Source organism: Hyaena hyaena, unplaced genomic scaffold, assembly GCF_003009895.1.
Source record: "Hyaena hyaena isolate Hyena2069 unplaced genomic scaffold, ASM300989v1 scaffold_808, whole genome shotgun sequence".
In the NCBI taxonomy this organism is placed as follows: domain Eukaryota; kingdom Metazoa; phylum Chordata; class Mammalia; order Carnivora; family Hyaenidae; genus Hyaena; species Hyaena hyaena.
The window spans coordinates 171,030-186,353 of record NW_024081437.1 but is presented as its reverse complement, the minus strand read 5'-3'; the positions used below and the strand labels follow the sequence as shown (position 1 = coordinate 186,353).

Here is a 15,324-nt window from a genome sequence, read left to right as displayed (position 1 = left end):
TCCACATGCTGGCCTCCACCAGGACTGTCCAGACTTGGGGGTGGTGTAGAGCCTGGGCAGGGCAGGCTTGGGGGCAGCTGCCCTCTGCCCCCTGGTTTGCCTAGGTAGGGGCTGGGCAGAAGCCCAGCGAGACAGACCCCAGACCCAGCTCAGTGATGTCAGTGAGGACAGGGAGGATGAGACAGACAGATGGAGACAGAGCGAGGGACAGAGAGACAGAGGAACAGACAGGAAGATACTGGTCTAGAGACCGGTAGAGCAAGGAGGCTCGGACAGATGGGCCATGAACTTGTAGAAGGGTGGGGGAAGCATGGAAAGCCAAGGGTAGCAGGCCAGGCTAAGGAGGGTTGGAAGTTGGAAGGAGATGAGAAGAAGGAAGGTGTGCCAGGCAGGTGGGGTGGGCTGTCTCCATCCCTGTTAGCCCCTTCCCACCCCCAGACCCAGGGACTGTCTTCCTTGGACCGGAGCCTTGGGCGATTTGATCTCAGGGTGAATGGGAAGAAAGCTTTATGAGGGTGCCTCTGAGTGGCTATGAGGTGGGGGACAGGGGCAGCTCTGAAGCCAAGACGCTTGTGACGGTGGCTGGGTCTTGTGCCCCATCCGCACGCTTGGGAGCCAGGATGAGGGCGTCAGGAGGCAGCGAGTAGGGGTCCGGGATCAAGGGCGGGGCTGGGTTGGGTGCAGCTGGGCACTGGCTTCTCTCCCTCGCTCTGCCCTTCCCTTCAGGATGTCTGCTGTGCTCCCCAGAGACCCCGCCCAGGCCACCACAGTGGCTGCCGCTGCCTCTACTTTTTGTAGTTGCCAAACTGGATGGCCAGGCGGTCAGTGACGCAGCGGAAAGTGGCTGGCTGCACCTCCCAGTAGGGCACAGGGTTGTTGAAGAGGCTGATGCCGTTGTAGTACGCCCGCTTCACCCCGAAGCCCACAGGGCAGAAGTCGTTGACGCCCACCTTGGTGATGTTGTTGGTGTGCAGATAGACCACCTGAAGGCAGAGGGATGTGGCTCAGGCTCAATGCCAGTGGCCCAGTCACCCCGGACTGCCCTCCGACTCTGTTCCGGCCTGGGTGGGCCAAGTAGAGGGCAGACAACAGACGGCTTGGGCCCTGTCTCCGGGCTGGGTCCTGCCTGGACACCTCATGATTGTGGTTTCATTGCAGTGCCTGCCCTTTGAGGTCCAGGATGTGATTCTTCCATTGTTGGGAAGAGCAAAGTGAGGCTTGGGTATGGTGGTCACATGGGTGTTGGATGGGATTAAGGTGCTGGTATGTGACCAAGGGGCCAGGATGAAGGGCCCAGATGTGGTACGTGGTGGGTGGGAAGTGAGGGGCATGTGAGGGTCAAGGGATGGGACGTGGGTATCGATGAAGGAAAGATGGCACCTTGGGCTCACAGACGGTCCCTGGCCCTCCCTCTGGGCTCCCCAGGCTCCGTGCCTGCCCCTGGGCAGCAGCCTTTCACTCCAGACACCCATGGATATGAGAGGAGAAAGAGCCTGCAGAGGACCTTCTCTTCCATCCAGTCCCCAGGAGTACTTGCTCTTTAGCAGCTCTCAACTTCCTGAAGTCCCTCTCTGGGGAGGGGCAGAGGGAACAGGAGGGAGAGTGGGTAAGGAACCTCATGACGGTGGGGAGGTGCTCAGGCTGCAGCAGCGCCCTCTAGAGGCAGGGAGGACACGGACCGCTAGAGGGCGCGCTTAGCCGGGCATGGGCCTCGCTGTGGCAGCTTCCGGGCTGCTCCGCCCTCCCCCGCCCTCACCGGATGCAGGGCTTGTCTGGACTTTGCTCTGGCTGGACGGCCTGTTGGAAAGGCAGGTCTCTTGGCTAGTGATTGGGGCCGCGGAAGAGACTGGAAGCCAAGCCAGGGACAGGGTCCCTGAAAGAACCCCAGGCAAGACCCTGCACCCCATCGTCAGCCTACTTCTGCCATGAGCTGGACCTGTCTTGCCGCAAATCTGTGCACCTCCAGTGCCCAGACTGTTCCCTGACCTCCCAGGCTCTGCCAGGCCTTTCTGGTGTCCCGCCCACCTCGGTGAAGTGCCGCAATAGCTACCAGGCCGACTCCTGCTCATCCCTCACACCCTCTCTCCACCCATGACCCAGTGGAGCTGTCCCCAGGCGGAGTCCCTGCTTGCATTCCCTACTTCCTCAGCACAAATCATTGGCACTGAGGGAGGGATCCTTGTGACGGCTTCTTTCCAGATGCGGAGGCAGAAGCAGAGAGAGCAGGAGTAGCTGCCCAGACCACACAGCTGGCCAGCCGCACAGCACGGTCCTGTTCCGCTCTGTTTTACAGAACCTGGCATGGGGGCTCCCTTCAGCTCTCACCTGGAGGAGCTTGAGGTCCGGAAGGCCAGAAGGCACCCTGGACAGCTTGTTATTGTCCAAGTGCAGCTCCCGCAGGGTGGGCAGAAAACTTAGGCTCCCGTTCTCGATCATGCGGATCTGGTTGTGGCCCAGGCCCAGCCTGCGAAGGGCAGATGAAATGTACCGAGACACTAGAGGAGAAAAGAGCTGCAGGGCAGGGTACCCGATGTGGACCCTCAGCCCACCTGTACAGCTTGGAGTAGCGGAGCAGATCCTCCAGCTCGATGGCCTGGATTTTGTTGTGGTCCAGATGGAGTTCATTCAGGGTCTCGGGGAGGTCTGCCAGGAAAAGAGGGTGCTCTGAGTTGAATGCAGGAGGGGAGGCCATGTGTGCGGGCTGGGTTTGTAGGTGTGTGGGAGGTAAGATGGGAAGAGAGGGCTACCAAAGCCCTCCCTGAGTTGACTGGTGGCTCCAGATGTCTCCAGATCTCCCCATCTGTGCCCATCTGTGCCCTGGAGGCTGGACAGCATGGGGGAAAAGGTCTGCCTTCCTACCTTTGGGGATGCCGGTGAGCTTGGCCTCAGAGATGCGCAGGTAGTTGAGCTTCAGGCCATCGAAGGCTCCAGGCTCAAAGCCACTGTTCTCCAGGGGGTTCCCGCCCATCTCTAGGAGAGAAGCCCCCACGTCAGCCCTGGCGCCAGAGCTGGGTGGCTGCCCGCACAGTCCCAGGTCCTGGCTTGGGCTGGCCTGATGGGCCCTGCTTCCCCATCTAGCCCTGAAAGCAGCTCCACTAATTTACGGGGTTAATTGCAAACTCCTGGATGTTCAAGACCATTAGCTCCCAAGGGTATTGGCCCAGGCATTGACCTCAGGGGTTAAGTGGAGCAGGAGGAAAAGGAGGGGAGCCAGAGATCAAGGTGCCTGCTCAGCTTCTCTGGCCTGGCCCCCGCTGGTCACTGGCTGGCTGGCTGGCTGCATTAGCCCTTTCCCTTCCCTCTCTCTATGGTCCCCATGTTTCTCTTCATCGTGCCTTGGCGGCTCCGGGGCATGTCTCCAGACAAGTCTCCAGAATGTCCTGTGAGGCCCACCGGGCTTGCCCATGGCACCCAGCCACTCCGGCTGGAAGGGGCCCCTCTCCCTGGGTCTTTCCTGCTGGCCACAGGGTGAGGACCGTCACAGGCTGTGCCACACTCACCAATGCAGTTCATGTTGCGCAGCCCACTAAACACGCCCTTTGGCACCTTGCGGATGCGGTTGTCATGGATTCGGAGCTCCACTAGGGAGCTGGGCAGGTTGGGAGGGATCTCCACCAGGTGGTTCTTGGAGATATAGAGCTTCTGCAGCTTCCGCAGGGGGCTGAAGGCCTTCTCGTGGATCTTGGAGATCTTGTTGTTCACCAGGACGAGAGCCTGGGGCAGGGGGGCGTGGGAAGTGAAGGCACAACCTCCCTCCCCCCCCTCTGCCCTCACCTCTTCCTCCCTCCCTTGCCGCTCGAGCTGGAGCTGGTGATCAGTGGGGCCACCAGTGAGGCCTCGGGGCTGAGCGATTCTGTCCTGTGCTTATGGCTGCTGACATCCACACATGTGACCTGTGACCTGGGGCACTCCCAGCAAGCCCACCTCCAGACTTCTCGCCCCCAGGACTCCATGGGTCCCTAGTCCCCTCATGCCTGACACGTGTGTGTACACACCCATGAACACCCAACTCCTTAGCTGCAGACTGCCCACCTCCTCGAAGACCCCCAAAGGGCCAGGGCAGGCTTACGTAAAGGTGCTGGAGGCCTTTGAAGTCATCCTTGCGGAGCTCGGAGATGTCGTTGTTCTGCAGGTCCAGCAGCGTCGTGTCGGGGGAGATCTCCTTGGGCACAGACTTCAGACCTGGGGGCCGGTGCCGCCGTCACCAGCATGAGCCATAGCCACAGCCCCAGAGTGCCTCAGAGCGCAGGGCCACAGGCGCACAGACACCCACACAAGGCCAAGGCCCTTCTCACCCCGCCCCCCACTCTCTCACAAGCAAACAACTGGACACCGTTCCACGCTGAAAGCAGGAGTCCCGGAGCCTGTGTGGGTCACCCCATCCCTGACCCCACCCTTTCATGCCCATCCCACAGGACAGACACGTGTCTCCTTGGTAGGGCACTGAGGCTGGGCCTGCGCCTTCATGCACCCATCCCACCCCGGGCCCGGGACTGACCCAGGTCGGAGCACTGAACAACCCGCAGGTGGCAGTGGCAGCCAAAAGGACACATGGCGCTGAAGGTGGGCGTGAGGGAGTCCAGGTCCGGGACACCTGAGGTCGTCTCAGCACCTGAAGCCTCCTCATCGTTCAGCATGGGCAGCCCGTCGTCCAGGGTGAAGTCCCAGAAGCCCTTCTGCTCAAACGGCAGGGCATGGCTCAGGGCCAGCAGGGATGCGAGGAGCCACAGGGGCCACATGGTGGGCATGCCTGGGAGGCCAGGGCGAGGAGGGGCTGTCAGGAGGGCCCAGCCAGCACTGGCCCCTGCCCTCTGGGCCCTTTCCTGGCCAACCTCCGGATACCAGCGACTGAGCTTCTGCATGTGTTGGCACCGCGTTTGTCATCCCTCACTGCAGACAGCCAGACCCCAGGGTGGGAGTGGCAGGGAAGGGGGCAGCAGAGGGAGGGGTTGCGGGCAGGTAGGAGGCACCTCCTTCTGCTCTCCTCTGATTCCAGGCAGGGCTGCGGCTTTAAATGGGCAGTGCCTGGCCTTCCCAGTGAGCGAGTGTGCTGCACTAGCCCCTCCCCCGCCGTCTTCCACACACCACTGAGTCAGCTGGCAGCCTGCCCAGGGTGCGGGGGTTCGGTGAGGCTACTGGACAGAGTGGAGGAGGCAGAGAGGGAAGGGCAACCATTTGCCCCCTACAGGCTTTGAAGAATTTGGATTTGAATCTACTACTGTGGCCAGGGCCTACCCCACATGCTCAGGGCAATGTGGGCGCAGTCGGGATTGAGTTAGACCACCGTGAGTCACTTCCTCTCCTGCCTCAGCTCCCCCTCGCAGCACACCCACATTTTTCAAAGAAAGTCAGGAGGCCAAGACGCCAGGCTGGGCACGCTGAGCTGACACCTGGGCTAGCCCCGGAGGCCATGTGGAGAAAGAGAGGAGTGTCCTCCCTGGCGGTGGTGAAATAGCTGAGGTGGAGGCGGGGCGGCCCCCGCCCCCTGCATTGTTCCCCGGGGCCCCAGCACCCTCCCCTGGCCCCCAAGAATTCCCCTGGCTTGGCCTGCAGAGCCCCAGGGCTCCCGCATCTGCTCCTGCCTTCCTTCTGCCTGTGGCCCAGCCCCCTGGAGAGGCCACCAGAGGGGAGCACGCTGCCGCCGGGGTGGCAGGCAGGATCAGGCTTGTCTGAAGGCTCCCCCAGGCCAGGCAGCGGGGTGGGCGTGAGGGGGAAGCTGCCCTCTGCCCGAACCTGCCCCGGGTGCCCATATTTACCTACCTCCTTCCCTCTCCCATCTAGAAGCTCCTGTACAGGAGAAGGCCGGAGCCCCTGCCTCTCCCACCACCCTCACCAATTCCGATTTCCCAGGAATGTCCCAGCCAGGCTCACTGCCCCCATTTGTTAAACAGGCATAAGTGCTTCCCTCGCAGGCTCTGGTGTCTGGGGTTGCCCTGGGCGCATCTGTGGGCAGTGAGCCTGGCTGGGTTCCAGGGGCTTCCTGTAGACCCACATTGGGCCCCACCCCAGCGAGACCCTCCTCACTTCGGGCCCCTTTTGGATGGGGGAGGGGCTGTTAGGGGCTTCAGTGGGTCTGGGTGACCCCTGAGCCTCACTGTTGGCTGCAAATGTGGGAGGAGCCCTTGGGGAGTGGAGGGCTCCGCATACTCTAGGCCAGCACCTGAGTGGCGTGGCCCTGGCTGCCCCTTCCCTGGGCAAGCCGGGCCGGCGTGGGGCTGGGCTGGCGGCTGCAGGCCACCCATGGACTCCTCCCACCAGTGGGCCAGGGGCCACCTCCAGGTCTGGCCACAGCTGCTCTATGTCCCAGGTTTCTATTGACCCCCGTCTCGCCACCCTCTTCCACACTCCTCAGGCAACCCCCAAGTGGGTCGTAGAGTGTGCCTTGGCTCCCACCATCCCCGAGGACAGAGTGGGAGACAATGGCACCACCTTTCTGGCAGCCAGGGCTGCAGTGTGCTTGCAGGCACAGGTCACAGACCCAGAACATGGTTCAGGGCACTCAGCCCGACAGTCAGCCCTGGAGCACCCGCAGCAGGTCCCCACAGCCCTCCTGAGTGCCTGGTCCCCAGCGACAAGCTCAGAGAAGCTGCTTGCCTGTCCCAGGTCACACAGCAGAGTGACGGTCCCCCATGTTGGGGGAGCACCCAGTCCCCCTGGCTCCTTTGAGCCTCAACATCCCACGATCACACCCCAGGTCCTGCTAGCCCAGGCTGGCCGAGCAGGACCCAGGGGAGCCCCCGGAAGGTCACGGAGCTGAGTCGGGAGAAGGCCCTGTGCTTGCCTACCTGGACAGTGTGTCCCGCCTTCTTGCCCTGATTCTGCAGTCTCCGGGACAGAGCAGGGCAGGCCAAGGCCTCGAGTGCCTGCTGCCGCTGCGGGGGGCCCTTGCCCGAGAGCCAGTGGATGCCCGGGGCTGGGAGGAGGGGGAGTGGTAGGAGAGAACAGGAAGGGGAGGATGGAGGCAGGAGAGCAGGATGGAATGGGAGAGAGGGAGGAGACGGCTCCCCTCTTGCCTGGCACCCCTGCCAAAGCCGCTACCTCACAGGGGGGATGAGTCAGGGTTGGAACGCCCAGTGGGAGCCTTGGAAGGTTTGGGATCCACAGTCCACCGGGACAGGTGGGGGTGGTTGGGGTGGTGTGGCCAGGTCCAGGGGAGGCTGCGGGGCGAAGTGGGCAAAAACAGGCCTCTTCTCGCCTGCTGGGGCTGAGAAGGGCTGGGGGGTCTCCACAGGGAGCCTCTGTCCCCGTGGCTGCCTCCATCCAGGGTAGAGGATGGGCAGGCACTGGGAAGGCCCACCGGGGTGGGACTGACCACCCCGGCTCCGAGTGGGCTCATGGGACCTATCCTGGGGGAATGGGGGCTCTAGAGGAGATAAATCAGCTCAAACCAGCCGTGCTTGACGTGGCAGCATCTGGGGGCCACAGAGAGGCTGAGGGAGGGGCCCTTGGCTCCGGCGCAGGCTCACTCCTGGGGGGAGGGGCTGAGGCCAAGGGTTTGGAGGTCCTACAGCAGGGCTCTGTGACAGACGCCGAGAACGAGGCTTGGCCGGTTCTCCCCCACCCACCCTTGGCCGGGCCCAGGCAATGGACAGGCTGGCAGGGTGGGGGCTGGGCAGGCTTCCCAGCAGAGCCTCATTTCCACTCTGGGAGCTGGCATGAGACTCAGTGGGTAGAACTGCATGGGGAGGAGGGGGCTGGCCGGACAATGAACCCGGGGGGGGGTGTCCCCAAGGACTTCAGGGAGAGCCTCGAGTGCCATCAAAGTGTGCTTGGAGCTCACCAGACCCCACCCCTCAGGGCAAAGGAAAGAGATGGTAATGGTGGTGAGGCCTCCAGCCCAGTGCCCACAGGTGTGAGCAAGGGAAAAGGCTGGGCTTCCTGGAGCCTGTGCGGCCAAACCAATAGGGCCTTCCTTGTCTAGCCCTCTGAAAGCCAGCGCAGTCCTCGGAGTGGGATTGCTCCAGGTCAGTGCCAAACAAGACGCATTGGCAGTCTCTGAGAACATGGAGGGGCCGTGCCAGGCATTCAGGCCAGGCCAAGGGCGGCGGGAGCAGGACTTAAGGTCTGGCATGCCCTGTGAGCTTGCTCGCAGATGTGTGGCCCGCGGCTGCCAAGTCGTAGACGCCGGGCACTGTCCCGAGGCCTCAGCCCAGGGTGTCTGGCCCCACCGAGCAACCCGACCTGAACTCCGGCATTCGTGCCACCGTCTCCGTGGCCCTGCCCCATCCCTAGGACTACGTGGATGCGGAGGGCTGAGACGGAGACAGGCTGCACAAGGTACCCTTTCGCCCCGCCCCGCTCTGTCCACCAAAGTCCTCAGGGCCTGGTTTCAACCAACAGGCCAGGGGCAGGGGCACTGTCCAGAGCTGTATCGCACAGGTGGGCGTGGTGCCCAGGCTGACACCCAGATACCCCTCACTGCCCTCCCAGGATCCGGCCTGTCACCCCCCGACAGCATCTAATCTACACTTGGGTGCCAACCATGGGTCTGCCGCAGCCTGCACGTGCGCACGTGTGTGGGGGTGACCACACGTGTGAGCGGCTGGTAGCTGGAGTGGGGAGGAGTGGGTCCTGAGCCCTACCCCACCTACGTCTGTACCCCACCCCATTTGTGGCTGTGCCAGGGCCACCTTGAGCCCTCGCTATTGCCCCCGCATGCCCTCTAGCTATAGGGCAAGCAGCTCCTTCCTGCCATGGCCCCAGCACTGCCGATGGAACTGGACAGACCTGGGTCCTGTGCCCTGTCAGCCTTCAGGTACAGATTCGACCTGGATGTGGGGGTCAGAGGCCCCAAGAAGCCAGCAGGGAGCCAGCCCAGTGGCTGCGGAGCGCTGCTACCACGGAGGTGGTAGGGTGGCTGGTGCTGGCTAGGCTGGACCTCTCTGCCACAGCATTCGGGAGAGCCATCCACCCCTCCCCCACCCTGCCAGGAAACCTCTGGAAAACGGGAGGGTCAAGCTGCTGGCCAGGAGTCAGGCAGCAGATGACCCAGGCCAGCTGGGTATCCCGAGTTTCCTGGCCTTTTCACACCTGAGCTGTGTGTCCTTCCTCCTTCTTCCACTCACAAGGAGTCCTGATCCCCTCCTCACCACATTCTAGAACCTTTGAGGAAGAGGGAGGATGCTATTACCTCCCAGGGGCAGGGTAGGGGACTCACATTATTTCTTAACATAGTCCTCCCAATGGCCAAAAGAAGAAAGCACTGTTTTTACCACTTGAATAGGTAAACTGAGGCTCAGAGTTTGCCCCAAACTCTTGCCCAAGGCTACGCAGTAAGGAAATGGTAGAGCTGGGACTCTACTATCTGTCTGTCTGTCTGTCTGTCTACCTGCCCCTGTGTCTGGCCCCGCTCTTGGTCATTGCAGACTTTGCCACAGGTCCCAAAGCCACAAGACTCTATACTCCCCGTGCTGTGGGGGGAGCTGGACCAGCCTCTGGGGCCCTGGAAAAGATTCCTTGTCAGCTCCCTCACCTGAGCTGGGAGGTGATGCTGTTGGAAAGCCAGGCTCTGCTCTGTGGGTCCTTTGCCCCCTTGCTAGCATCAGGAATACTCTGGCAATATGATGCCGCTCTCTGACCGCCACTATCAGTAGCTCCCACTGTCTGTGGGGCCATGCGCCTCCTCCTTGGCCCCAACACCCCACGAGGCCTATCACAACCTTGCTGTTTCTGCTGGCTTCAGGCCTACAGGGATGTCCCATGGAAAAAGCATCAAGCCCCTTGGCCGCCAGGCCAGGGAGCTTCCCGGAGCATTTTAGGTCCTAGCAGGCACCAGACGCCACGGGGAGATGTTCTCAGCCTGGCTCCCAGAGCATGGCGCCTCACCTGCCTTGCTCCCTGGCTGAGTCAGGCCCTTTCCTTCCTGGGCCCAGGGTTTCCTGCATCCCCTTTCCTGCATTGGGTTCCCTGCTCTCTGCCAGGGGCTCTGTCCCCGGCAGCCCCTCCCAGGGCTCCCCCAGTGCAGGCCTCCCTGCAGCCAGGCGGCCTCTAAGGTCCTGGTGGACCATAATCAAGGGCAGGCAGGGACTCAGACTACATGAAGATGAAAGTCACATTTGCCTTTAGTCTCCTGTGACAAGGCCACCAGAAGCAGCCTTTCTCTGCCCTCTGCCCCTCTCCTTGAAGTCGCACGTCTGTTCCTCAAATTCCCAATCCTGCGGCCACACGGGCCTCTGACTGCCGTGTCTGCCTTGGCCATCTGACCCTCAAGGGGCAGGTGGTGGGAGAGAAACCGGGGTGAGCTTAGAGTCACACGGAGTCCTGCAGGTCAGCCCCAGGCTGGTGTTTGCAGACTTTGGCTTTCCGATGCCATGGACTGAGAGAGCTGGGTGCAAGGAAGGTTGGTAAGACCCCCGCCCCTTAAAACTGAGAGATGTGTTACCACAGGGAGGAGGCAGGTGAGTCATCCCAGTGATGCTGCAAGCCGCCGTGGGAGCTGAGGCTCGTGGGCCCCAGGGGAGAAGGCCTCCTCCGCAGCCGCCCCACCAACTGCCCCAACCCAGAGCAGAGAGGGGGAGGGGGAGCCAAATGGGGTGGGTCTCAGGCAGCTTCCAGGAGCCTGGAGTCCCAGAGGGAGTGGAGGAGGCCCCGGGGGACCCTTGGGCTGCGGCCTCCATGTGAGAGGGATGGATCACAGCCACCCACCCCCTAGACGAAGTGGCCATGAAGGCCCCACCCCCACCCCAGGGGCCACTGGGAAATCGGCTCTGGAAGACGGAAGGGCCTGACCACGGGGCTGGCCAGTTAGCCTTAATGGGCCTCAGGCCCGGGAACGGGGACAGGACTGAGCAGACACCCGCTTCCCCATTCTCCCAGTGCAGCCCCCTCTGCCTGCCGCCTACTGGCTCCTCTAAGGTGGGATTTACGGAAGGAAGGCGTTCTGTGGGTGATCAAGGTGTGAGGCCCGGGGTCTCAGCGGAAGACGACAGGAGGGAGGGGAGGGGCACCGACTGCCCTAGGTGCCAGCTGACAGGAGGAGCCAGAACTGCCAGGACCCTGGCTTCGGCGGGAGCCTTTGCTTACCCTCCTCCCCCACTGCATGGCTCATAGGAGGGCGCCCTGGGAGAGCCACCATCATCCCCAGCCCCTCGGTTTGAGCCGAGCCCTTGTGCCGGTGTGTCCCCTCCCACCCGTGGGGCCAACAGGTGTGGAAGGAGAGAGCTCTGGACAGAGATCAAGCTCTGTCACACTGGGGTGACAGATGAGGAGGGTGAAGTTGGGGAGGGTGTTTTGGGTGGGGGTGAGAAGACCTCTCGTACAATGAGGGGTGTTGGAAGGTGAGTAAGGAAGGTGAGGGAAGGGCCCTAGGGTCATGCAGGACAAATGACCCAGTGGCTCAGCAGATGAGGCCCTGGGGCTGTGGCTGGGACTATCTGCGGGGGGGGGGGGCAGGCGAGGGGGCCCAGTGGTTGTGCCTGGGCCATTGCCTGTGCCTGTGTGCCCCAGGAAAACCCTGTGAGACCTCACTCTCTCATGCCACGGCAGTGTCCCCAGGCAGCTGAGGACAAGTGACTTCTGGAACAGTGCAGACCGCGCAGTGTTTGCGGGGCTTCTCCAGGGAGGGGAAGAGGGACGCCGTCCAGGAAGCAGGGGGTGCTGAGAGATGGGAGGCCCTGTTGGAAAGCTCTGGCTCCTTTTGGGGACTTGGCATGGCAGGGGAAGGGATGCTCTGGGGTCTTTTAAACAACCCCTTTCCTCCTACCCTTCTTCGTTTATGCTCCTCCAATGGGCCAAGGCCACTGGTAGGAATGGGGAGAAATTTGGTCACAGGGGCCGGCATGCCAGGTTTCTGGGCCTCTGAGATAAGCCGGCACGGAGCTGCCGCCAGCCCGTCAGTGCAAAAGCTGGGCTTCAGGCTCCCCATGTACAAAACGGGGACTCCGGTCCCTGTCTCAGGGCAGGGCACAAAAGCGGTGGGATGGTTAATGCTCACTGTGACCTGGGTCCTTGGGGCTTAAAGGCGGGCCTCTGACCGGGTAGGTGGGCCAGGCCCCCCGGGGCACCACTCGGCAGGCAGCAGCTCCTCAGCTCCCAGTCTGCTCTCACTGTCCGACGCGGTACCGTCCTTTCGACACCCCCACAGTCTGGCCCTCAAAGGCTACCCATGTTGTCCCATGGGCCAGACATGGGCAGCTTGCACACGAAGGCGCCTGTGCCCAGGCACCCACTCTCTCAGGGCAGCTGCAGGTCGCCAGGAGGCGCTCACGTGCATGTTCGCAGCTGAGCCTCTGCGCTCTCGCTCCCCGCCGACCTTTGCCCCTGGCTGCAGATCCCCAGGAACCTTCCTTCTTGGCATGGAGGGAGGCCCAAGCATCATTCGCCTGTCTCAGTGTCAATCAGTCCCTGCAGGGTGGGGATTTGGCAGGCCAGGCAGTGGGGGAGGGCACATGCAGGGGCACGCAGAGGAGAGGACTGGCCATATGGGCGGCCAGAGAGGCCCTTAGCAAACACTGTTCCAGAACAGTCTCCCTGGCCTGAGCGAGGGCTACCCTACTGGCTCCAACCCACAACCCTGGCATGGAGTACTCTGGGTCTCATGGTCCACTCAGCAGAACCATCCAGTGCCCGGGCCCCACGCACACCCACGGAGCAGTGAGGGTGGTACTCCCATCCCCCAACCTTCCAGGACACTCGGTGGCACATGCAGAGAGCTCCATTCTCCTTTGCTCTTCTTTTGGGTCACTCGGCAGGCCCCTCAGCATGCCAGCTATCTTGGGAGCTTGCAGGACAGGGGCCAGTGGCCCTGTCGTCTCCGACTCTAATCCCCAGGTGGTGCAGTTGGCCACAGGCCGTCATTATCAATGCCCAAGTGACTTCGAGGCTTCCCTGGGTGGAATGGGTTCAATAACCAGGGTTCGTCAGTCAGGAGCCCTGTGTCCTGGCCCCAGCTTTGCACCTGACTTGCTGTGCAATTGTGGGCAGGTTCCTGCCTGTCTCTGGGATTCAGTTGCGCCCGTTGTACAATGGGTGGAGTGGGAGTGAGACCCGCAGGGACCACTCAGCCCCTCCCAAAGAACTTTGGGGGGCAACGTTGCACTGCGTTTTTGCTTCTGACCTGAGGCTCTCTCTCCATTCCAGGGTTGCCCCATGTACTATTGGGGAGGAGGGTCACTTTTGGGGGACAGGGCAGGTAGTCAGACAGCTCTTGAACCTCACTGCTCCTTAAAAGCACCCGTCCTGGGAAGCACCTGGGGGGCTCGGTCGATTAAGCGTCCAACTTGATTTCGGCTCAGGTCATGATCTCCCGGTTCGTGGCTTTGAGCCCCACGTCAGGCTCCACGGTAATGGTGTAGAGCCTGCTTGGGAGTCAGTGTCTCCCTCTCTCTCTGCCCCTCCCCTGCTCGTGCTATCTCTCCCAATAAGTAAATAAAACATTTTTTTAAAAAAGGCACCCATCCTGGGACAGTGGTGTCCTAGTTTGGAAGTGGGCCTGTGGCCTCACTTCTCCCCAGGGTCCCCAGAAGCCGTGCGAGGCCCCAAGCCAGGCCTGCTCAGGGTAACACAGGCACAGTTGCCTGAGTTTCTCTCTGCCCACAACCCCCGTTCTGAGTCTCAATCCAAGGGGGTTCTGGGGACAGGCGGAACCGAGCCACCCAGGCAGTCCCACCCAGAGCCCCCGTGGCCAGGGCCCTGTGGACCCACGCCTCAGTCAGGAGGAGACAGAGGAGAGGAACTAGCCTGCGGATAGGGGAGAAATATCCGGGCAGGCTGCCTGGGGTGTGCCTGGGAGACCAAGTCTCTGAGCCCACACCGGGGACTGGTCCTGGGCAGCGGGGACTGCTCCCCAGCTCTGAGCCCTCCCACCCCTGTCCCCAGCGAGGAGGCACCAGTGCAGAGGGACTCACAGTGAAGAGAGCCGCTGGCAGAGCTGGGATGCAAGCCACCCCGCCGTGCCTTGAACGATGCTCTGTGGGCAGTCAAGGGGAAGAACCGGGCAGGGAGACAGGGAGGGCAGATGCGGAGTGGAGCTGAGGGACGTCGGAGGGGAGAGGAAACGGAGGGGGGGGAGAACATGCAGACAGGGACAAGAGCTAAGGGGGCCACACGGTGGCGACGAAGGGGTGCGGCCAGGAGTCGCTGGGAGTCCGGGGATCACGGGCACCCTGGGAGTGGGAGAGGGGGGTAAGGGGGCAGCAAGGACAAGGGTGGGGATGTGGATGGGGGGGCGGGGAGCACTTGGAGGATGGTGAGGGCACAGTGGAACCAGGGATGAGACCAGGAGGGCAGCTCAAGGCCAGCGTGGGGACAGTGGAGACAGTGTGGGGCTGGCGTGGGGGCCCTACCTGGGAAGGGCAAGCAGCCGGGCACAGGCTGGCTAGTTGGCAGGCTTGGGTGTCAGGCAGTCAGTGTGTCTGTCCGTCTCCGTCGGGCCCTCCGAGAGCAGCTGCTCACTCCTGGGCAGTTTGTCGAGAGAGGGAGACAGAGGCGGTGGGAGGGAGGCTAAAGGCTGGGCGGGCTGGCCGACAGGGAGGGGACGGCGGGAGGGGGCGGGGAGGGAGGAAAGGAGGGAGGGGGCTGGTGGGGCGGAGAGGGAAGGAGGGAGGGAGGGAAGAAGGGAGGGAGGGGACAGGCCTCCCGGCCCCCCTGGAAGCTTCAAAGGGAGCAATTTTCTTGTAGACGGCTGGGCTAGCTGCACCCCCTCCCCCTCGCAACCCCCCCACCCCCGCCCCGGGCGCATGGGAAAGGGACGCACTCCCACTCACACAAGGACCCTTGGTGTCTCTGGGCAGGCCCAGCCTTAGAGAGTCAAACTTTCCACTGCTCAGATAGGGACACTGAGGCCCAGAGAGGGGCGGGAACTGGCTTGCTGGCACTTGCAGGCAGAGGAAGGCGAGAGGGCAGAAAGCGAAGGGAGACAGCGGGGAGGGGCCTCCGGTTGCTAGTCCAGCGAGTGGCCCCTGGAATTTTGTCCTGAGCCCGCCCAGAACCTCGGGCAGCCTGGGCCTGAACAAGGACATGGTTCTCTGCAATCAGGGAGGCAGCTGCTGTGGATTTGTGGAAGGGCCTGATGCAGGCTCCCGGGTGCTCTGGACATCCCAGCCCCTCACCCCACTGCAGTCCTTTTTCCCTGAAAAGCAGGACTGGTCCTGTCTGTGTGATCTCAAGATGGGACTCGGCTGGGGACTGACAGGAAGGCATCACAGGCTCCGGGGGTCTTCCCTAGCTTTCCCGCCCTGAGCCTCAGACATGCTGAGAGTAGAAAAGTGAGTCATCTTTCTTTGCTCAATCCGTGCGGTCCCCTACAATGCAATGAATGCTCTGTGGGTGGGCACTTCCTCCAGGGTGAGCCCTGTGTTGGCCATTTACAGGGGCGAAGTGGGCCAG

At 62.4% G+C, this 15,324-nt stretch overlaps 1 protein-coding gene across 1 annotated transcript; it reads right to left on the bottom strand.

Moving 5' to 3' along the window:
• Positions 1 to 288: 288 nt before the first annotated feature.
• Positions 289 to 14,422, bottom strand: BGN (biglycan). The gene is made up of 8 exons (XM_039219293.1): positions 14,283 to 14,422; positions 4,499 to 4,750; positions 4,070 to 4,182; positions 3,501 to 3,714; positions 2,860 to 2,970; positions 2,550 to 2,643; positions 2,326 to 2,464; positions 289 to 983 (listed from the first exon to the last, which is right to left on the bottom strand). Exons 2-8 carry the CDS (start codon positions 4,746 to 4,748, stop codon positions 786 to 788), a joined length of 1,119 nt encoding a protein of 372 aa, XP_039075224.1. The 5' UTR covers positions 4,749 to 4,750; positions 14,283 to 14,422; the 3' UTR covers positions 289 to 785.
• Positions 14,423 to 15,324: the final 902 nt, after the last annotated feature.